General features: G+C 40.5%; 1 protein-coding gene across 3 annotated transcripts in view; it reads right to left on the reverse strand.

Annotated features, from left to right (window-relative positions):
- Nucleotides 1-16,829, reverse strand: part of LOC114666982 (zinc finger protein DPF3-like) — a 165,382-nt gene extending 148,553 nt beyond the window's left edge. For all 3 annotated transcript variants that reach the window (XM_028822040.2, XM_028822039.2, XM_028822038.2), the window contains exon 1: nt 16,688-16,829. In XM_028822040.2, the coding sequence (XP_028677873.2) occupies nt 16,688-16,803 (116 nt within the window). In that variant the 5' untranslated portion in view covers nt 16,804-16,829. The remainder of the gene's footprint in view (nt 1-16,687) is intronic.
- Between the last annotated feature and the right edge of the window lie 7,169 nt (nt 16,830-23,998).

The raw sequence follows: 23,998 nt of genomic DNA on the forward strand, positions 1-23,998 counted from the left end.
CACTCAAACTCTGCCTCCTTGCCCGGCTGTTCCTGTCTTTCCAGTATATGAACAGTGCATCAACAGCAAGACAGTGCCACAAAAATCATTGAAGGAATGAAATGCAACTGGGTTGACCTTACCCAAACTAATTTGGTGTATTTAGTGTTCAGAAGGAATTATCATTAAACAGGGTAGCGCATGTCTTATCTGTGTTTTTCAGGTTCCACAGTGTATGTGCAAGGTAACACTGTGGCGCAGAGATCAACACTACTGTCTAATGGCTCCTGGAAACAGTTTGGAATTCAGCCTGCTAAGTCATTGTCTATGTGTAGTTTGCACATTCTCCCAATGTGGCTTTAACTCCCATATCCCCAAAGGCATGTTGGTTAGGTAACTTGGCATATTTTAACTAACTTCTAATGTGTGAATGGGCACCATAACACACTGGTGCTCTATCCAGGTCTGGTTACTGCCTTTTGACCAGTGGATTAAACAGGTTTGAGACAGTTATGTTAAAATCCATCCATCTATCCATCCATCCATTTTCTCAACCCATTGCTAGATGTTCAAAGCTATCTTGGAACCTAACATAAACAGTAGGAAAAAGAAAGTTTAAATTAAGATGTTTTGCCTTCTACTTTTGGCATCATGATAAATATCACAACACTGCACCAGCCAAACCAATCACTCATTTTCGAGAGGGAGTAGAGAGTTTTCAAGATCTAAATAGAATTTTTGAAAAGGATTAGGTTAGTCTGAAAACAAGTACATGCACCATGACTAAAGAGACTAAAGGCAAAGTAATCAGATCCTCATAGCTAAAGCTAAAGCTATTGACACACTCTAATGGGCCATAACAGACATCCTCATGCCATTTGTTTTTCTTGTTTAATGCCTAAACGTTCAAGGATGGACTCCTGAAATTGATTAAATGGGTTATATATATATTATTATAAATTGAGAGAAACCACAGATTACAGTGATAGCCCTGGGATGACACGTTGCTCCCATTTTACTGCTAAAGTTATAAAGGAGTTTTGAGCTAAAATGTATCCCTTTGGAATAAATTTGAAAAATGTGTCCAAACCTACCCAATATCCATCCTCATGTAGCCACAGGAAATATAACAGATCAAAATTAATTTACTTCTGCCATCATTAAATCATGACCACAATTGAAGAAAATTCCCCAAAAAATTTCAAAGTCAACTTAGGCATCAGTACCCCAGCTGCACGCTTATGTCCATTAGTGTACTTATACGTTAATGTTTACATTTGAAAAATCTTGTCACTTGAGGTAATAGACCAAATCAAGAGACCAAAAAGCTATCTGTGGGTTAGAAGTCATAGAAAAACTAATTTTTTCACCGCAATATCATTCTAGGTTAGAAATCAAATAAATACATCCAATTTTGAAATGCATAAAGGGTTATAGGAGGCAAACTTACCCAGGTAGCCACAGGTGGTAGGCTTACCGAAGCAACATTGTGCATAATATGCAGGGTACACCCACTATCACTCTTACCTGCCCAGTTTAAAGCAGCCAATCAACTTTGAAAGCAAATGTTTTGGAGGAACCTGTAATTTATAGCGCTGTGATCAGTATGGGATTTGCCCCTGGAGTTCACAGTAGTAAAGCAGCTGCCCTACTTTGCCACCACATATTTTATCTTTTATTTTGCATATGTTATAAATATCAGTTCTGTGTTCCACTGGTGGTATAAAAATGCTTTTTGACACTATTATTTTCTTTTAAACTAAGTTTATTTTTTTTTTGTCATTATTTATTATCATTATTCCAGATTTGCTTTTATTAGGACTTGATTTTTCTTAAATTGTTTCTGCTATTTTCTAAAGTAATCATGGTGTTCTGGGTGTCTTTTTAGGGTTTTCCAGACCATTCTGATCAATTTCTGCAGTTTGTTTTTTACCTGTAGGTTTTATTAAAAAGTTAATCAGTTCTTATTTAATCGTTTAACACCATTGTCTATGGGCAATGGGCACTGCTACTTTGTGAATGTTGCATCGTTTGTTACTCAGAAAAATGTTTCTTATAATTCACCTGCATGGTTTAATGATAACATCATCGACACAACTATTTAAAGATCACTCTTTTTACTTCTGGATTATTTCGAATTAGATGAAAACCTATACACTTTTTAACTGATTGTTTCTTTGAATTTTCCATCTTAAAAAGACATATTTCTTTCTAATTTTGATGATGATTTCATTTTTTTCGTTTTCGTTTTGACAAAGATAGGATTATAGACTTTGACTACACTTTCTGTTATGGTCCTTTTCAAAAATCCTTCTGTCTCCTTCAGGCAGTATAGTTTTTGCATTTTTCTATGGTTTTTGCCACTTTGTAACAATTTTTGAATGTCCAGTGTCATTTTTTTCCCAGCTCACAAAACTTAAAAAGGTCTTCAGCACAAAAATTAGGCCTCAAGACTTTAAAATCAGTTTAGTCTGAAACACTAGAAGCTGACTTCAAGGCCAGCACAAGCCCAAAGGTATTGAGACTGATAAATTCTCACAATAATGGGAGAGGGGAACTGTAAAGACTTTGGCAAATAAAATAATTCCTTCAGTATATTTAAAGAATATATTGCAAAAAAGTTTTGAAAAACACACCAAGAACAAGAAAGTTAAAAATGTTGGCCAGAAAGGCAAGCTGAAAAATTAAATTAGAACCAAAATCCAAAGTAAAAGCAGTGTTCTAAAAACCAGAAAATCAAAAAGTTAATTGCAATAATAAAATTGTAACCCATAAATTCAAAAACAAGAGAGAGAGATAAACATTCATTAATTCATTTTCCATCATTTATCTGAACCCGGGTCGTGGGGGCAACAGTCTTAGCAATGAGGAGCATACGTCCTTGCCAACCACATTTGCCACCTGCCAACTCATAGAAGACCACCTGCCAACTCATAGAAGACGTTCCCAAGACTTCTCCTCCATAACAGTCCTGGATCTTTCCAGAGTTCTCCTCCCAGCTGGTTGTGCCACAGGGAGGCGTTCATGAGGTATCTGTATCAGATACTGGAACTACCTTAATCAGCTCCTCTGGAATGCAGACAGTCAAACGATCATGAGCATATGCCAATGCCGTGGCACACATACTTAGGTTTCCCCAAACCAATGAAGATCTGCGACATGGCCCAAAGCTGCAGTGTCAGAAGGCCCCATTCTACTTGGCTCAATATACAAAGGACAAGGAATATAATAAATAATATCAACTAAATGGAAATGTTTAAAAATATATACTATACATACAGTGCCGGATTAACCAATAGGCACATGTAGCATATGCTACGGGCCCCGCAATTTTGGGGGCCCCCAAATGGTGGACCCAATATTTAATGAAAAAGTGTAGCATTGAAAAACTGGTCTTTAAAAATATTATCTTTACGTTTTTAAACTGTAAATTTCTTACACAACAAAACTTTAGAGGCCCAACACATAAAATTCACATAAATATTATAAGATTCTTATTATAATCGAGAGTAAAATAATTATTTAGTCCGGTTTGAACTGTTCAGAATCTAAACTTCAGATGATGCAGACCAAAAGGGCCCCCAAATTTGAAATGTGCTACAGGCCTCCAAAGCTCTTAATCCGGCCCTGTATACATATAAATATGCAAAGTACATAATAAAGAAAAATATAATAGAAAAAGGAGATGACAAAAACAGTTTTAAAACATAAATTACAAAATAATACATGTATAACAATAAAATAAAGTAATAAAAAGGACAAGGCCTTGAGGCCTTGGCTACACCATAACAGCCACAGTCGTGTTTTTTATGGTTTTTACTCCTATTGCCAGTCACGTGACATATTTTTTCTCTATGTCCTGCCTATTTAATTAAATCTTCTGGATTCATTCTTTAAAAAAACTACTTAAAATCAGCACTAATTAAGGGTTAAGGATTTCTAAGAATTATTTGGAACACTTTCTAAACTTTTGACCATGACTTTTGGCCTTTCATTTTGGTTTTAAGGATTTATTTTGACTCATCTGGTTTCTGATCTCAGCCTGTTTTGAGATTTAGATTTTATAAAGTCTGGATGGTTATATCTGCATTTCTTGGTCTTCTTCCCTATTCATTCCACCGCTGGACACTCTGACCATAACAGAACAGTACAAAAATAAATAAACCTTGTCAAATAGAAGACTGTCATTGATTTGCTTTTTCATAGCACATGTTCTATCAGTTGTCTACTTTGTAATATTGCTACTATTTTTTACATTTTCTACAGCAGGGGTTGCAGTGCCCATTACTGTCTTTTTGTAGAAGTGGTAAAGCTTTGGGTGGGGGGGTTTCCACATTGAAATACATGTCCACTTTCTGTCACAAGCACCGTTCTATAAAAGGAAGACATCAACTCATACTTTACTGAGACAAAGAATTAACTGGGGCAAGACTGAATGAGAAGTCAAAATACAGCAAGATTCAATATAAGCAACTAAACCAAAGGGGACTTGACAAACTCAGCAGAGTAAGAAAAGCAAACCCAAAATCAAAGACTAAAAAAATGAAAAGAAATTGCTTTCAAATCTAATCTAATCAGGTTGAGGTATATTTTTCAGCAAAGAGCAAACAGTTATTGTGAACATGCTGTTATCTATAGAAATAAAGCTCAGCTGGCATCTGTTTGTATGAATGTACGGTATAGATGTTTGTATCTTTGTTCCGACATCACACAAAAGCAGCTGAACAGATTTTCATAAAAATGAATAATTATTCAGCTATAGATCAACTTAAAATATGGGCTATATGATGCCCTACAGAGGGTATTGGGGCTAGAACAAGTGTCATGAAAAACTACAGTGTGATCTATTGACAGAGGAGAACTACCTGACAGGTACTACTTAGTATACTTGCCTTAAAAGCAGATGATCCAAGTTCAGTCTCCGTAAATCATTCTTAACTTTTTCTTTAATCAAAAATGTTCCTCACCATGAAGGCATGGGGTTATTTTGTCTCCAGAATTATCTATTGCAACTGGGGGTAATAAGTATAATCTCACACCACTACACCACCATCAAAAACATTCTGGCTTTGTTTCTGTGTCATACCTGAAGCTCCATCCATCCATTTTCCAACCCGCTGAATCCAAACACAGGGTCACGGGGGTCTGCTGGAGCCAATCCCAGCCAACACAGGGCACAAGGCAGGAAACAATCCTGGGCAGGGTGCCAACCCACCGCAGGACACACACAAACACACCCAGCACACACTAGGGCCAATTTAGAATCACCAATCCACCTAACCTGCATGTCTTTGGAATGTGGGAGGAAACCGGAGCGCCAGGAGGAAACCCACGCAGACATGGGGAGAACATGCAAACTCCACGCAGGGAGGACCCGGGAATCGAACCCAGGTCCCCAGATCTCCCAACTGCGAGGCAGCAGCGCTACCCACTGCGCCACCGTACCTGAAGCTGTACTATGATAACCACTTAAAGCAGTTGTAACCCTAAAACCACTTAAAGCAGCTGTAATCCCAAACCTGAGTCAAATGTCATACAGAATTGAGATCATAGCTCATATTTAGTCTAAACACAATACATTATTTTCCTCATTAAGTCTATAATGATGTTTTGAATTAATATCCTGGGAACTGCAGATAACACAGCTAGTATTATATAAGACAGCCATCCTAATGTCACACATACATGTGACCATGTTCAATATATGCTCAAACTATCATAGAAAATGACAAATATTGAAAAAAATAAAAATAAAGGTGAAAGAAGTAGGCAGTTCAAACTGCAGGAGTTCCTTGCCAATGTTTACAGTTTTGTTTGCATTTTTCATCAGCTTCGATCCATTACTGTTGTCCTATTTACATTTTGTTTTGTATTTGTAATTTCGCCCTAACAGATGACTGTTGGTTTATATTTATTTGGTTGGTTCTAGGATATCACTTTTGGATGGTCCCTTGGCAAGCATAAACTTTATTCTGTTTATGTAAGGTTTACATTTTGCCTTTGGATATTTTTTCATTTCTTTAGCACTACTCTTTCAGTTTATTACTGTTTGTTTATTTCTTGTGTTTAACTAATTGATTGGGGTTTTCCTTTATTATCTTATTATTTGATGGCATTATTGCTGCTCTTTTTTTTATTAAACTTAATTATTTAATATTATTTACTTGTTAAAAGTAACCAACTGGCTTCATTGAGTTTTGGGAGGGTTTCTTGGTGGATTTGGCCATGCCATTTGGGACAAATCATGACATTTTCAGAACTCTCTGCTTCCTTTCATTCTGAAGACAGTTGTTACACCTTTTGGTGGAAACATTAGCTTTTTGGCTGTTAACTCAACACACAGGCAATCCATTTATACATTGTTCCTACCCTTCACCTGATGCTGCCTGCAACCATTAATCAAACAAAGCAGACTGGGAAATGGATAGATGGATATTTACAGACAAAAATGTCAATAGAGGATCATGGCATCCTTCTGGCTCCTGGTAAGTGTAACGTCTCCTGACATGTTCAGCTAGACAAAGGATAAGAAGTGGTGTGCTAGATTGACAACCACAGGGTTCCAACATTGCATGGGTTAGCTATGGAAAAAATGTCTTGCACTGCTTCACTTTGCTCTCATTAATGCCCTATATAGGGAGATGGACATCCATAATCAGCAAGATACATCGGCCTCATGACTGTTATCTAATAACAGAGCTCAACTCTTCTAGCTGGTGGGGGTTGGGTGGGGGGTGAAAAGAGGATTTGGGGGGTGTGCTTCTGGAGGTTTCAAACTTGGACTACATCAAGACATAACATTTCACAGACTTCAGTAAAATTCATAACATAACAAAAGATTCTCAAACTCATTAATCCAATACAGGACCTCGGGGAACCAAAGCCTTTTTCAGCAGCAATGAGCACCAGCCTTGGATGGGGCATCAGTGTATCAAAGTAACACAAAAATAGAACCAATTTTACATTTACGATTAACCTAATCTGCATAACTCTGGGGATGTGCGGGGAAACCTAACCTACAGATTCCACATCTGAAGCCAGGGCACTTGATCTCTAAATTTGCTCCACCCTAGTTGAAACCCTTTAACAGCTGAAACAGAACTGTCAGGAATGTGAAGCCACTTGTAATAAAGTAGCATCTTACTAAGCACTTGCCATTTCTAAAAATGAATGTGTAAATGTAAAGGTTGAATGAACTCAGAGTTGAGAGAAGTACATTTCACCAGAAAGGCTTACTAGAGGGAATGAAAGGACTGGAAAAGACGCTTTCCACTGCTTTCCTTTCATAGTAATCACGTCCAAATGTACATGCAGACTGATGAAGTCTGAGGCAGAATATGGTACTGGCGACCCACACCTCCTATAACATCTAAATTAAATTTGAACAAAAATTAGTCATGCAAATGTCTCCAAATCTGATCACCACAAAATATATTTGGTTTTAAAACTGTTAACTTTATAAAATGAAAACTGTTTCATAGCTTTATTAAAAAAACCATTTTTATTCTGAACCCCAATCCTTGAGGCTTGGCCTGCAAGGCTTACTGGAATGCATGTTAGGATGCTCCATGATAATCCCAGTCGCGTTTCCTAAATAGAAAGACATTAAAGGTAAGCCATAACTGGATCCAAACTGGGGCCAAATGCAGGGTAGCAAAGATAGGTTGCCCAGAATCAGACTATCAAAATATCTGGGCTCAGAAAGACTAGTGGCCACCAAAGGGTGCTGCCAGTTTGCACCTCTATAACTTTGAAGGTTTACTCTGACACTGAAATTCAGAATGGGTTTCAAATGAGGATTTCCTGCAAGAGTTAATTCAACTAAAAGTTAGGAGGAAGATGATGGCATCTGCCTGACAAAGAGAAAGAATGGATAAACACTGGAGCTAAACCTGAAGAGTGAAGGGAAAAAGGAGGTGAGGAGATTGGGCGCATAAGGGGCATGCAGAGCAGCCTCACTCTCATTCAGATAAGAATTCCTCACCTGTTTAGGCGGACCTGTGCATGGTTGATACAGTAGGTGATTGCTTTGTGTTTTGATCAAACCCAAAACTTAAGCCTGTTTTATTTCTCAATCCATGAATGGTTCAAAAGGTAGGGCTATGCCAGATATGAAAATCTCTCAGAAGTCACAGCAAAGCCAACATATTGAGCAGACATGAGCATACTTACGAGACAATGGTTCTGTGTTTCTGCCTCTAGAACAGCTGTGATTGATTAATTCATTTATTTTTAGCAAGAAACTGGTAGCTCTGGAGCCATTGAGGCTGCCAAAAAGGCATCCAGTTTTGCTGTTTCTCTGTAAACTGTTCAATGGGAGTAAAAATGTTACCTATTATAAATATTGCAATTTTCTTTTTCATCTCTATAATTCCAACTCTACTTCTTCAATTAATATCCAGTGTAACACCTAAAGAGCTCTTTTATTCTTAGTAAGTCTTACTGCACACTGTATTCTGATTTTGTGATTTATTTTTTCTAACAGCATGACTGCTTTCTCCTCAAATGTCTCTAGTCCCTCATTCTCCTCACAGTGTGACATCTTCAGATTCAATTTAGTTCACTTATTACATTGAAAGGGTGACAAGATGCAAATCCATGATATAATATAATATAATATAATATAATATAATATAATATAATATAATATAATATAATATAATATAATATAATATAATATGGGTGGCACACTGGTAGCGGTGCTGCCTTGCAGAAACGAGACCAGGGTTTGCATCCCGGATCCTCGTTGCATGAAATTTGTATTGTCTCCCTATGTCTGAATGCGTTTCCTCCAGATGCTCTTGTTTTCTCCCACAGTCCAGAGACACGCAGGATAGATAGATTGTCAATGCTAAATAAACCCTAGTGTATGTGTATATGTGTTCTACTGTGATGGACTGGCATCTGTGTAGAGGATTGTTCCTACCTTGTGCCCTATGCCTGTTGTGTTAGGCTCCTGTGCCCCATGACTTTGCTCATGACTAAGTGGGCTTAGAACATAAAAAAATATATAATATAATATAATATCCATCCATCCATTTTCCAACCCGCTGAATCCGAACACAGGATCACAGGGGTTTGCTGGAGCCAATCCCAGCCAACACAGGGCACAAGGCAGGAACCAATCCCGGACAGGGTGCCAACCCACTGCAGGACACACACAAACACACCCACCCACACACCAGGCATACACTAGGGCCAATTTAGAATTGCCAATCCAGCATGCCTTTGAACTGTGGGAGGAAACCAGAGCACCCGAAGGAAACCCACGCAGACACGGGGAGAACATGCAAACTCCACACAGGGAGGACCCGGGAAGCGAACCCAGGTCCCCAGGTCTCCCAACTGCGAGGCAGCAGCGCTACCCACTGCGATGCGACACCGTGCCGTCCATATAATATAATATAATATAATATAATATAATATAATATAATATAATATAATATAATATAATATAATATAATATAATATAATATAATATAATATAATATAATATAATGGAAGCCCAATTGGTTCTTGACTTGCCCGACATACTGTCAGAATACACGATAGCTGCCTGAGTTAGATGAATGGATGGTGGGATAAAAGTCTCACTGGTTAGCATGTTGCATGTGGTCTGTGTGCTCAACTCATATAAAAGTAGATTTTGACTAGTGACTACACTCTTAAAAATAAATGTTTTTTAGTAGTATTTTACTGGGTTATATGGCTCCTTGTTAACTCAGGGAAGGGATATTTGCACATTAAATTGTCACTTTGGGCTTTGTAAAGGTCTCCAAAATGAGGACAAAACAGAAATTTTAACGTATAGCAAGCTAACTAGCAGGATAATAAAACATCTGGAAAATCTGAATTTTGAATAACAAATGTTATTATGTGCAGCAAGAGTCTCTTTAAAACCATGAACCCATTGGCATTTCATAAAATTTGTTACCATCTACTGTTATCATACATATTTATGGAACCTCTTGCGAATCTAAATAAATAAATGTTCTTCCTGGAACCTTCATATGGATGGTTAATTTAAAAATTGCGCCCTTATCACATTGCTCTAAAGAACCACTTCGCAAAATATATTTTTTAAAATATAATGTAGAGTTTGTTGACCCAGTCCAGAGACACACCATCAGGTGGCCTGGGACTTTGTGTTGTACTGCAGGCACTGTGTTTATGGTCGTATTGTGCGTTTATCCTCTAGTGGACTGAATCCTGTCTTATCACCGTTTTTGCTGGCTCAGGCAATGAATTGAAAATTGAATATTTAAGCAGCCACTATAATACAATTATTCTTAATGATGGTGGTGCTGTGGTAGTGCTGCTGCCCTGCAGTTAGGAGACCTGGGTTCACTTCCCAGGTCCTCCCTGGGTGGAGTTTGTATGTTCTCCCTGTGTCTGCGTGGGTTTCCTCCCACAGTCCAAAGACATGCTGGTTAGGTACATTGGTGATCCTAAATTGCCCTTGGTGTGTGTGTGTTTGTGTGCCCTGTGATGGGCAGGTGCCCTGCCTGGGGTTTGTTTCCTGCCTTGTGCCCTGTGTTGGCTGGGATTGGCTCCAGCAGACTCCTGTGACCCTGTAGTTAGCATATAGTGGGTTGGATAATGGATGGCTATATTTGCTTTAAAATGCAGTGGAAGAAAAACCACTACATTTCAGACCAGACACAACAATGGTAACACTGTCAGATATTTAAATATGAAACCTTTCTGAGAATCAACTTTTAACTGTTACCGTGCATTTCATGTACATCCATCCATCCATTTTCCAACCCACTGAATCCGAACACAGGGTCACGGGGGTCTGCTGGAGCCAATCCTAGCCAACACAGGGCAGGAACCAATCCCAGGCAGGACACACACAAACACACCCACACACCAGGGCCAATTTAGAATCACCAATCCACCTAACCTGCATGTCTTTGGACTGTGGGAGGAAACTCACGCAGACACGGGGAGAACATGCAAACTCCACACAGGGAGGACCCAGGAAGCGAACCCGGGTCTCCTAACTGCGAGGCAGCAGCACTACCACTGCGCCCTTCATGTACACCATTTTCATAATATGTGTTGCCAAATTAATACCATCACTTAAATACTAGTTCATTGCCAGAAAATTTCAGTAATTAACATTCTATAAACTGTTAATTTAAAAATGCAGCACAGTTTGGATGCACTCATCACTGCTACAGAGGATGCAATCTGATGAATTAAAAGAGTTTGTCCCAAAGTAAATCTTGAAAAATATACATTCACAGTGAATGCACCAGTTTCTCAAGGCTTTTAGTCTTGTGTGAAGATTTTAAAGTTGATTGCCTGTGTGTTACAGTATCTTAACTGCACTGGTGTGTAAGGTAGACATGTAGTGTTCTCATTTGTGCTCAGCCCATTCTGCAGTGAGAATGTCACATACCAATGTGTGCTGGGCACATACGTTTATGGTAGCGGACCGATCTGCAGCAAGGGAAGTGAGGGCATGGTCAGTTTGTTTCATGCTAACTCTTAACTTTTTGTGATTTGTTTTCCCGGCATTCAGTTGAGGGTTAAGTGCCTAATATTTCATCCACTTAGCAAAATGTTTGTTGTATGTTTTCAGAGGCTTGTGGAATTTCTGTCCCAACCTGGTCACCCTGCCAGACCCTAGGACAAGTACACAGGTTTTTCTATTTTGGATCTTGTGCTCTGAAACCACAACACAACCTGCATAGAGACAGACGTCCTGCAGAAGGAGTAGAAAATTTACCTGGCGTGCCACAAACATTTAATGATTTGGTGGATATTTAACTAGAATTCTATTTCTGTTCCTACTAAAGGGCATGCTGGCATACTGAAGTTAAAGCTTCATTCATTTGCACTTGTGAAGTGTGCAGGGGCAGCAATAAGGGAGGGCAGAGACCTTCAACATTTGTGGGGGAGCAGCAGCTGTGGATGAACCACAGGGAGGACACATTCCTAAATATACCAGTTTTCTTTCTGAATAAAACACCTTTGAAATTAAGAATTTTCCCCTTTGAACAAACCATAAATTCACACATGCTGTCAGCAATGAGTTGAGACTGACGGACTCACTTCTTCACACAGATGGTGGAAAAAATCTAGAACGAAGTGCCCGGTTGTGCGACAGAAACAGAGGCTCATCCATCTTTTAAGAAGTGACAGGAGAAGATACTGCTGTCTGCCATACGCCTATCAGCTAAAGGAATGAGCCAGATGGGCTGCACAGTCTCTTGGATTTCACAGACTCTGAATTGACAATTTAGCTTCCTCGACTGGTGCTCTTGTCAGTGAATGTTTCCTACCTTGCACCCAGTGCCGCTGGAATAGGCTCCACAATATGGAATAGTATTATATTATATTATCCATCCATCCATTTATTATCCAACCCGCTCTGTCCTAACTACAGGGTCATGGGGGTCTGCTGGAGCCAATCCCAGCCAACACAGGGCACAAGGCTGGGAACAAACCCCGGGCAGGTTGCCAGCCCACCACAGGGCGTGCGCACACCCACACACCAAGCACGCACTAGGGACAATGTAGAATCGCCAATGCACCTAACCTGCATGTCTTTGGACTGTGGGAGGAAACCGGAGCGCCCAGAGGAAACACACGCAGGGAGGACCCGGGAAGAGAACCCAGGTCTCCTAACTGCGAGGTAGCAGCGCTACCCACTGCGCCACCATGCCACCCTATATTATTATATTATATTATATTATATTATATTATATTATACATCCATCCATCCATTTTCCAACCCGCTGAATCCAAACACAGGGTCACGGGGGTCTGCTGGAGCCAATCCCAGCCAACACAGGGCACAAGGCAGGGAACCAATCCCGGGCAGGGTGCCAACCCACCACAGGACACACACAAACACACCAAGCACACACTAGGGCCAATTTAGAATCACCAATCCACCTAACCTGCATGTCTTTGGACTGTGGGAGGAAACCGGAGCGCCCGGAGGAAACCCACGCAGACACGGGGAGAACATGCAAACTCCATGCAGATAGGACCCGGGAAGCGAACCCAGGTCTCCTAACTGCGAGGCAGCAGCGCTACCACGCCGCCCTATATTATATTATATTATATTATATTATATTATATTATATTATATTATATTATATTATATTATATTATATTATAGTTTTCACTCATTTTGGAGTAAAGGTGTGAGTGTGTTTGGCCTCCCATCAAGGAGCAAGGGTTTGCATATATCTGTCTGAGTGGCCTGACGTCCTCTCTGTGGCAGGTTAGTGCCTTGTGTCCTCTGGTGACCCCTGTGAACCCTAACTGGAAGAAGCAATTTTAGGAATATTCTGCTACATTTATTTACAGAACACGTGTAGTGTGTATAAGTTTAAAAGTCTGACTTTGTGTGGTCTGTAGTTTTTATTTTACACCACAAAGTGGAGTAAGGGTGTGTATTAGTGTGCATATAGAGTATGACGTCCCGTCCAGGGAGGGCTCCCCCTGGAGCCTATACGGTTGACCGTGTAATTAGTACAGCAGGTTGTGACAAAGGGTTTATACTGCACATACTAAATAAGACGCGTGTAAAACCTTGGTGAAAAAGCTTCTAGTGCCGGTGATTTGCCCAGTGCCCGTGGCAGTAAAGGTGACCGTGGCGTTGGAGGAAAAAGAGGCTCTGCTCAAATGACACAAATGAAACCCTGGCGGCGGTTCCTAGTCAGAACGAACTCCTGGCAATTGCAATTGATCCGACGCGGTGTCGCAAGCTGGATGATTTAAAGGCGAGGGCAGATCTGCTGTTCAGGGACACTCCTGCGTAAGCGTTTTCTTCGTCCTCGTTTGTTCTACGATGTGGTTAAAATAGATCGCTATAGATTATCAGGCCGTCCCTGTCCTCTCTGATCGGGGCATAAAAAGTCTCTCTGTTGACATTAACTCCCTTTTTGCGGGGCGACGGTCTTCTTCGGGAAAGAAGCTATATTGAGTTAACCTGTCTGATAAAAAGATCTTAACTCTCGACATATCCCACATTAAAGTCTGTAATTTCTAAAGTCAAATGTGACCTTCAAATAGATCAGCAGTCAAGACAGGAAGGTTCGAGGGGGACAGCACAGAAAGGACATAGCCTATGTTTAAATATCCCACTGGCTGCTATGTAAATACACTTTCAGCTGTTTCTTCAATTTTTTAAACCGAGAAAAGGTGCCTTTTCGAACGGTCCAGTAGGCACCTACTGATCCTGTAACGCAAGTTCTTAAAGTATGCTGTTGGGTGATGGATAACAACATTTCTGAATGACCTTAAAATCAATTTAAGATGGTCTCAACCTATCTCACGCTTACTGGGCGGGACACTAGTCCATTGTATGGCACGCTTGGTCGGGTTAACTTCACCCACCAGTCTAACCCAAAGTGCTTTGATAAGCAAACTCGAGTGCCCTAATCAGAAATGTAGTAGCACCAGTTTCAAATCGACGACCACGTTAAACCAGCGAGGCAACAGTTTACTGCTAAGCTAGCCACGGATAATGACTTGCGGAGCAATAAAAGACAGCAGTATAATTTACTTTATCATCTTTGTTATGGATTAGTCGTTTTAAATGTGATCCGTAGTAAAAATACGTTAGCATTGCGTACGCGGTAAATTGTTGATTTAGAGATGATACTTTTACATTAACTACACAAAGATATGGGATTCGTGACACACAGTTTAACTTTAAGCATAGATTACTGTCAAAGGGACATTCACTCAGGCTTGTGCTGTGATAAAGCGCCATGGCATATACACGTTTTGGCAGTTACATTTCCCGCTGTTAATCAGTATAAATATTGTTATCAGTCATTACACAGTTTATAATAAACCCACAAAAACTGAGCAACACACGGCCGCGTAAGAAATATTCCTGTACGTTGATCGAAAACTGAAAGCTTTGAAATCCCAGTCAATGTGAAAGGCGCTATATAATCAAACAAGCAGGTAAATAAAAAATAAATGAAGTCAATCTATGAGTCGCTGGCGAGACTGTGCCTAATTAAAAATGTGTTGGCATGGGCTGAAGGGTTCGTCGAGGGCACACTTTATTGGCACCGTCTGGAGAAATAATGTGCATCTGGGACTCTGGCAGCGCAAGCGCTTCAGCCATCAGTTTCACAGGGCTGCGTAAATTAACCAAGCGAGAAGACTCCCGAATCATACCCCAAGTGCAACTAATAAAAATCAGCGAGTTATCTGATGCCCAGACACCGTGTAAAGAAGCAACTCGTCCGTTTAAACCGTCGCCGCGGGTTTAAACGGCAGATGTCTTTTTTTAATTTAATAAAAGTACACTCTTAATGCACGAAGCTTTAAGTATATGCGTCAGAGAATACATGCAAAAGTAAGTCAATAAAACACTTAGGCGAAAAAGTGAGGAGGAAAGAAACGAGCGGGTGACTACCGGGATAAATGAGCCGATTAGGGAGACACGGTGCTGAATTTCAAATGTGGATAATTATCTGAGGAATGTCACAAACACCCAAGGAAGACACAGCAGATGTTGCCTCGTCTCGAACAGGTAAAAAAAAAAAACGTTCATGCACCGTTTCATCCAGCACCGCTGCCGATCGCTCCTTTTTAGCACAATTACTAAATCCTAAGAAGATTTCGCGTTAGAAGAATAACCGGCTAATAACAAAATACCTTCATTACGGGGTCATCCCTACGAATCAGAAGAATGGCCATGCTGACATTGTGAAAAGGAACATCTACTCTGTGTGAAAATCGACCAGATGTAAAACAGAGGGTTAAATTCATAACTCCAATTAAAAGCGAGTTGTTGGTAGAGCCGATTATGTAGAAAAAAGTTCAGCTATTCATGCGCATTTTTCCAACGTCCGTGTCACTCCAACACTGCCCCCCCAAAGCTACTCTGCACGGATCCAATGTGTTTTGTTTGTGTGTCCGATTGCATTAAGAAAAATTAAGAAAAAAAGAAATAAATGAAAATGCACATGCGGGTCAAAGGTGCTCGATGCATTTCAAGTGTTCCCGCATCTATCACTAATTCCGGCGCAGGTGCACTTCCACTTCCATGCGCTGCATTTTATTATTACTCTCATACCCAACATCGCCTTAATGGGTCAGTTGAGCAGCTGACAATAAAATTTCCCAGTAAAGCACCCATAGTTTTGACACGTAAAGGTCAGATATAATTAAAATATCTAAATATACAGAAAGGAATCACTTGCGGAGCGCTCCCAGTTAATAACACAGTCGCGCAGCGCCTACTTTCAAGCCCACAGACTAAAGAATACCGTTAACAGCTTCACAAATAAGCGCAAGAGCCTCCAAACTACGACAAGAGCCAAACTTCGACGGATTTCTAAAGGCTTCTTAAAACAACAGCGCATTTAATTCTTCCGTCTCCTTCTCACGCTAGTTTTACTAATTAAACATGTTGACATTTTCTATTCAAAGCTGGAATATGAACTGAAATCAGTGCCAATATTTCTCCGTGCGCACCTGGGGATGCCGATCACGTTTAGAGCACTCAAAACGATCCAACTATATCGCACATATTCTCTCCGTTTCACAAGATGCATCGCAAATGCATTCCAAGATATAAATAACTAGGGGGGAAACATCAGTGAGCAAATCCTCCCAAGGCACCCGAGCTTCAGAGCTCATTCCCAGCAGCATATACCCGTTGAAACAAAAACAAAAAAAGTTAACCGATATCATAGTAATAATTTAAGAGATTACTTACGCTTTCAGGGGATTCTGAATGACAGTCGCCATTTTGCTACAGTGTAACCCAATATAGCGAGTGTGTGTGAGTGTGTGTGCGTGTGTGTGTGTGTGTGTGTGTGTGTGTGTGTGCATTAGAGTCCTGAGGGGTCCGACCGGGAGACAGGCCAATCAGCAAACGGAAGTGCCAACCTCCAGCCAATCGGGCCGATCACAGCGGAGAGGGGGCGGGCAGTACAGCCAGAACTGTCAAAGCCTTTGAAAGAGTCGCTCCCTTTTGTGGAACTGGACAGCAGGAGACGTACAGCTCTTAAAGGGCCACGGAGATTAAGTCATTAAGTCAGCGCGGAGGGTTTTTATTTATTTATTTCATTCTCAAAGTACAGGGTTGCACTGACACACTTCTAAAAACTTTACACATGTGCTCACGCTTATCGAAATTCGCTGGCAGTGTTCTTGAAGAATAAGCAACCGTAAAAAAAAATGACAAAACTTTTTTCTGTACTTCATCTGAACATTTTAAAATTCATGTTTCGAAAAGCACAATGTACCTGCCTGAAGTGGTGGCGCCCTTCAGTATAGACAATATTTTGATTTTTTATGCAATCTGCTAAATAACGCAGATTTTATACAATGTAAAGGTTACATAAAATCTCAAATATATGTAAAATTTCTTGTATATAAACGATAGTATAAATATTTATAGGAAAAGGGGTTAAAGGTTATTTTCACGCTGAAAAAGAAAGATGGCTAAACACATAACATTTCATCTATGCAGTCTTCATCATATACTGCATATATAATATATATATTTTTATGTGTGTCTGTGTTATAAATCGTCTAAGTAATAATATAGAATAATCGTTTTAGTGAACGGTGAAATTGCACTTTACTAAATCTTATTGTATCTTTGATTATAAGTACTGTCAAAAATGATTTAAAATCTCCGAAGCAGTGCTTTATATAGTGCCTTATAAAGTCAGCAATTACGTCGTTTTCAAAATAACCTTGTGTGGCCGCCACGCCAAAAATAGCTTTCAAGCCTAATTTTATATTGTCCCTTATATAGCCAGCGCTGTCAAAGGGTTGTACAGAAAGCTGTCAAGTTTCATTTATATAACACCTTCATCGTCTATAAAGTATTTTTCTCTGTTTTATACAGTGCCCTATATAGCTAGTACTATCAAAAAGAACCTATCTGTATATAGCGCCTCAGCAGTGTCACAAATGGGACTTGAAACGCTGTCCAGCTTTATAGGCGAGCCATTACTTCCATAATGCATTTTACAATATGTGTTTAACGTAGGTGGCGGTGCTATTATACAGACCGTAAAAAAGCTACTGTTTCATATAGTGCCTTATTTATATCAAAACTGTTAGGAATCACTTTACAACCCTACACGATTGGTTTATATCGGAAGTTTCAATGTGGAAAATAAAACAAAGCACAGCCTGGCCTCTTAGTTTCAAGTGATAGTGTTGAAAAGATTTAGTCTTGACTTTAAATCATCTGAAGTTCTTCTGTATAGTCCCTAGTTTGAAAAAATAAATGCCATGCAACATTTTATACCCTTTCATCTGTTTAACCACCCGTTTTCTACACCGGTTATCTGGTTTTGGGACATAAAAAGTCGATGTCTCCTGACTGCACTGGGCGCAAGGCGGAGTCTCACCTTGGACGTGTACTGTTTTATTTCATACTTTATTTTCTATAGTATCCTTTTTCGCATATATTGCCGTCTCTAAAGCTTTCTGAGCAGGAAAATCGCTAGTAACGTATGAATTTTTTTTCCCAACTTTAACAGTGCTGTATAGCCGCGACCCGGGTTCGCTTCCACAGTCCAAAGACATGCAGGTTAGGTGGATTGGCGATTCTAAATTGGCCCTAGTGTGTGCTTGGTGTGTGGGTGTGTTTGTGTGTGTCCTGCGGTGGGTTGGCACCCTGCCCAGGATTGGTTCCTGCCTTGTGCCCTGTGTTGGCTGGGATTGGCTCCAGCAGACCCCCGTGACCCTGTATTCGGATTCAGCGGGTTGGAACATGGATGGATGGATGGATGGATGGATGGATGGATGGATGGATGTATAGCTGCAGTCTGCACTCTTAACAATCAAGATGCCAGAGTGGTTCTTCAAAATGATGACATAGGGGAACCATTTTTGGTTTTTAAAAGACCCATCCACATGGAAGTTCCTTTATTTATTGAGATCTGTAACAGGCTCCATACAGTAAATAACCATGACTAGATTGTAACAGGTTTGTGAAATAACACATGGCTAAGTTTAGGGTTTCTTAATCTGTTAGTGTCCTTCTATCTAGCCTACCATACAGTACGTTAAAAATTTCAGCTTTTTTTCTTCCCAGAATAAAATGGTGCTTTGTCAACCTACAGCTCTATGAGAAACTATGCAACACAGTAAACAACTGTGAAGTGCCATTAATGAACCAGGATTTGTAAGAGTGTGTTCAATCATAATATCCATTTGAAAAATCACATCTTTGCTTCAGAGCTTGCTTTGAAAAGGGATGACTGTCACAAAGCATTTCAAAAAGAAATTAAGCTTTACTTTATTGAGTGTTACAGGGTGCTTTATATGGCTACTCTATTTTACACAACAAAATGTAAAACCATGACAGTTATAAAGTGCTTTATAAAGGAGTAAATGAAGCTTAAACTTTATATAGTGCCTTGATTAATGAGTCGTGTGCAAAAGCGACCAAGATTTATTGCACACCGAGTATCTTTTCATAGCAAGCAATACAATTAACATTACAAAAATTCAGACTTATTAATTTCATTGTACATTAAAATACATTATTCATACTCCCAAGCATGTAAAATGATTTACTTAGATCAGAGAGTGAGCCAAGCGTTGGGGTTAAGGTTAAGGTTAGATAATAATCATGGGTGCTTTAAAGAAACCACTGTGTATATTACTAACACTTTGGAATACTAGGGTGTTGTACCGTGTTAGCCATTATGAATGTAGTGAGAAGTCAAGCAAAATTATACCTTTAATTGGCTAACTAAAAAGATTACAATATGCAAACTTTCAAGGCAACTCCGGTCCTTTCTTCAGGCAAGATATGGAGAAGGGGCCTGAGTTGCCTCGAAAACTTGCATATTGTAATCTTTTTAGTTAGTCAATATCATTTTGCTTTACTTAACATTTTGGAATAAGAGAACCCTAAGTGCCTCTGTTAGTCAGTTAATGCCTATGTAATAAGACACTAAAGAATGTTTTGCTTAGACTTTATAAGGTACATAAAGCATCAATAAAAACACTTCAGAATGGGAATACCTAAAATGTATTTATTAGTCAGTTACAGCCATGTAACAAGACCTTAACAAAGGCTTCATTTGTATTACACCTTCTCTTCTAAAGGGTTACTGTATCTATGGGTTTGCTATAGCACATGGATTAGTCAATTGTGGCTATATAATATGACCCTAATAAACACATTATAATTAAGAAGCACCAATGACACTTAAGGCTACGGACTAACAATAATGAACCCATGAATTACTTAATATGTAACAAGATCTTAGCATCGGTTATGTTTTTTATGACCCTATTGTTACAGAATAATAAATTACACATAGCAGGGCATCATGGTGGTGAAGTGGTAGTGCAGATTCCTCGCAGTAAGAAGACCAGGGTTCACATCCCAGGTGCTCTCTGCATGGAGTCTGCACGGTCTGCAGGTGTGTGAGTGGGTTTCCTCCGGGTGCTCCAATTGTCTCCTGCTGTCCAAAGACATGCAGGTTAGGGGAATTGGGGATGCTAAATTGGGCCTAGTGTGTGTCTGGTGTGTGGGTGTTCCCCTGGTGATGGACTGGCACCCTGTCCAGGGTTTCTTCCTGCCTTGCACCCTATGCTAGCTGGGTTAGGCTCCTGCAACCCTGGGCTGGATTAAGCTGGTTAGTAAATGACATGATGTTATATAGTGCTTTTGTGGACAATCGAAGCACTTCACATAGACAGTTGGGAAGCACTTCAACCACCAACAGTGTGTAGCATCCACCTGCATGAAGTGACGACAACCATTCCTGCACCAGTGCATTCAGCAAACACTAGTTTTTAGGTGGTAAAAGAGTGACCATGGTACCAAGGTACAACATTTGAGAGGTAAAATTGGTTATAATTTATTTTGTTTTTACAGTGGGAGCACAGACAGGTGAAGTGACTGACTCGGGGTCACACAGTGTCAGCAGCAAGATATGAACCAACAACATCAGGGCCTCAAGTCTGAACTCTTAACCCCAACTTGACATTATCTGATTTGTGTTACATTGCAGTAAGTAATGGCTGATGCAATACTGCAGTCACCCAAGTGTTACCAAAATATGTGGGCGATTAGAGGACGTTAAATGAAACTTCAGTTAGAAATCGCCCTGCTCTTCAAAGTAGGTGGAACGAGTGGTCTGAAGACAACAGGATAATTGTTTTTTAGTGGAGGTTTGGAGCATGCGCTACAGCCATCGTAGGTAAAAATCAAATTAAATATGCCACAATGCAGTTTAGGTTGGGCCGGAGACTACCTAGTTGTGTAAAAGGGATCACGCCCTGTTAGGGTCTCAGTCATGCATTCAGACTGGGCCGATTAAGAACTGCTACTTTTGTCTCATTTGGACCTTGGTGAGGACGAACACGCGAACTCCACATAGGAAGTGAATTTGAACACAGGACGTAGGATACTTGAGACAACTACTGGTGCTGCCCAAATCAAAATAAGCGTTTGCATTTTTATATAATTATTTTGTTTTAAAGCGAGTGTTTGGTTCGATCGTCTACTTTATTTTTATTACCGGTACCGAGGAAACTCTTTTTGACGTCTGTTTTTGTCTTTCATTAAAGGGATAAAAAAGAGTCCACGAAATGAGCTATCTGGAATTTAGTAGCTAGCATGATGTAAGCTGATCAGAACAAAGGTTCGCCTCGGCCTTTCTCTCTTCTTTTGTTCTGCCACCGGTAGTAATTCTTCAGAAGCGCTCATCTCGCTCTGCTCCTCCGGGGATACAGGCTGAGCTGTGACTGCAGGTACCAGGAGACCGAAACTGGCTGGGTGTGGGCAAACCGTCATCTGCTAAAGCAGTAGGGAGTACAGTGTGCGGTGGAGACTGCGAAAGAAAATGAGAACAAGCGTGTGGGTTGGCAGCCCTAGGCTGGGTACGGCAAGACGCTTATCAGCGCCTTCGCTTCTTTCCAGCGGGGGCGATCGGGGGTGCTAATTTATTTGTCTTTTTTCCAGATGAGTGCTGCCCATACGTGAAAATAAACGAGAATCCATTCTTGTGTGCTAGTCGTGGTGGTCCTGTAGGGCTACAAATAAATATAAACCTTATTTTTATGTTGCGCTTCCGCACAAGCTTTGATACTGCATTACACAGGTAACGTATTCAATTATATATAAATACACACTTTTTTAAGGAAAATACTTGTTATTTCCAAGCGAAAAAGAAAGAAGGTATAAGTCACAACATTCGTTTGCATGTCCTTTATGGGGTATATTTTTAATCTAAATTCAGGATCGCTTAGGGGTCAGAACCTAACCTATAGGTTAAAGGAGCAGCCCTGGACAAGGTGCCAGTCCATTGAAAGCTCCACACATAACCACTCCGCCAACCCATGTATAATGCCATAGTCAAATTTTCCAGCACTGAGCACAAGGCAAGAAACAGACATGGTCAGGGTGACAGAACATCACTGGACCCACTCACCAGTTAATGTATCTACATGTCTGCGGAGTTGTGGGAGGAAAAGCACCGTATGCGAGGTTCACGTATAAAATGACTGGGCGCAGCACTGTAATGCAATATATCGAATCGTCTGTCCGTCGGGCAGAAGCACGAGATTAGCGGGACGAAAATTTAAATGGCATTGGCTAAGCATGAAAATGAATTCTGCACATCAGAAATAACCGCTGGAAATTACGCAGTAGTAGCTCAACCGTCTTACATCAGGGGGGCCGGTGTTCAAGCTCCGAGTCATTTTTGCGTGGAACTGGCATGTTTTTGTCCCGTACGTGTGGGTTTCAGTGCTCCGGTTTCCTCCCAGAGTCCAAAGACCTGCAGGTTAAGTGGACTGGCGATGTTAAATTGACCCTAAACTACAATATGTGCGTGTGTTGCATTCACATTGCGATGCACTGGCTCCATGCCCAAGGATTATTCCTGCCTTGCGCACTATGCTCTTAGGGCCAGGCTCCAGCTTTACCGCGAATCCGCTCTGGATATAGCAGGCTTAGAAAACAGATGGGTATTAGCCACTGTCGCAATATACTGAACAAAAATCGTAACCAAACCTGCGATCTGCAACAGTTAAACACAAAAACTTCAAATAAATATAGTCATAGCCATCGGGAGCAGCTGCGGATCTTTAATATAGCGCCTTTCATCATAAATCTGACCACAGATCAGTTTATCTGGATTCCGTTGAAACATAAAATACAGTAAAAAAAAATCGATACCAGAATTTACAGGTAACACAATCAACGCTTTTTTTAAAGTGAAACCAGATCTTTCATATATCGCCATCCCTCGTAAACCTGACTATAAATCACTTAATTTGCGATATGTAGCAACTGTGGTACCCAAAGACATCGTGAGCAGGTCACGTAATCAACTCTGCTTTTAAATTAAAGTACATCCTTTTCGTCGTAAATATGACCATAAAGCACTTTACACTACGTTGGACGTTCCCCGTGGTAGTATACAAAATGTACAACTGACCGGAACCAGTAGTTTAAAATTCAGGCAGTAGGAAACTTTGGCTTCTAAGTAAATAAATCTTATGATTTTACTTTTCAAATGATGACTAAAAAGTTAAAAGTTTTAATCTTTCTGCTGAGGAAAACGATAGCTGAACTCATTGGTGTCCTTAACGTGCTTTCAACAACGATCCAAGCGCTGTGATTAAGGGCACTGCGATGTTCTCTAAAAACGAGGCGCACGCAATAAAGACAGATTGACGGGTTACTCGGCGGGGGCGCACGCAGCGCTCTTGGAGACGAGTTCGCTCGCTATTGCTTTTTAAGCAAGCCGTTGCAGAAACGTGACCTGATGCCCAAATCCCAGTTTGGCCGTCACGTGCAGGGTGCTCTTGACTGCTGACCGCTAATTGAACGCGAGCTGCGACTTTCTCGTCTGCACACTTGCGTTTCTCATTGTCTCGCTGTCACTCGTATAAAAGCCACGGATGAGCACGCCGCTCCTTCTGGGGGAATGAGAGAAGCGACTGCGCTTCAGAATAAATTGATCGGATCCTGCGGAGCTGTCAGGGATGTCAGAGTCGGTGTGAAGCCCTGTGTACGTGTGTCTGAGAGGGGGAG

The sequence above is a fragment of the Erpetoichthys calabaricus genome, chromosome 16 (genome assembly GCF_900747795.2).
Source record: "Erpetoichthys calabaricus chromosome 16, fErpCal1.3, whole genome shotgun sequence".
Classification (NCBI taxonomy): domain Eukaryota; kingdom Metazoa; phylum Chordata; class Cladistia; order Polypteriformes; family Polypteridae; genus Erpetoichthys; species Erpetoichthys calabaricus.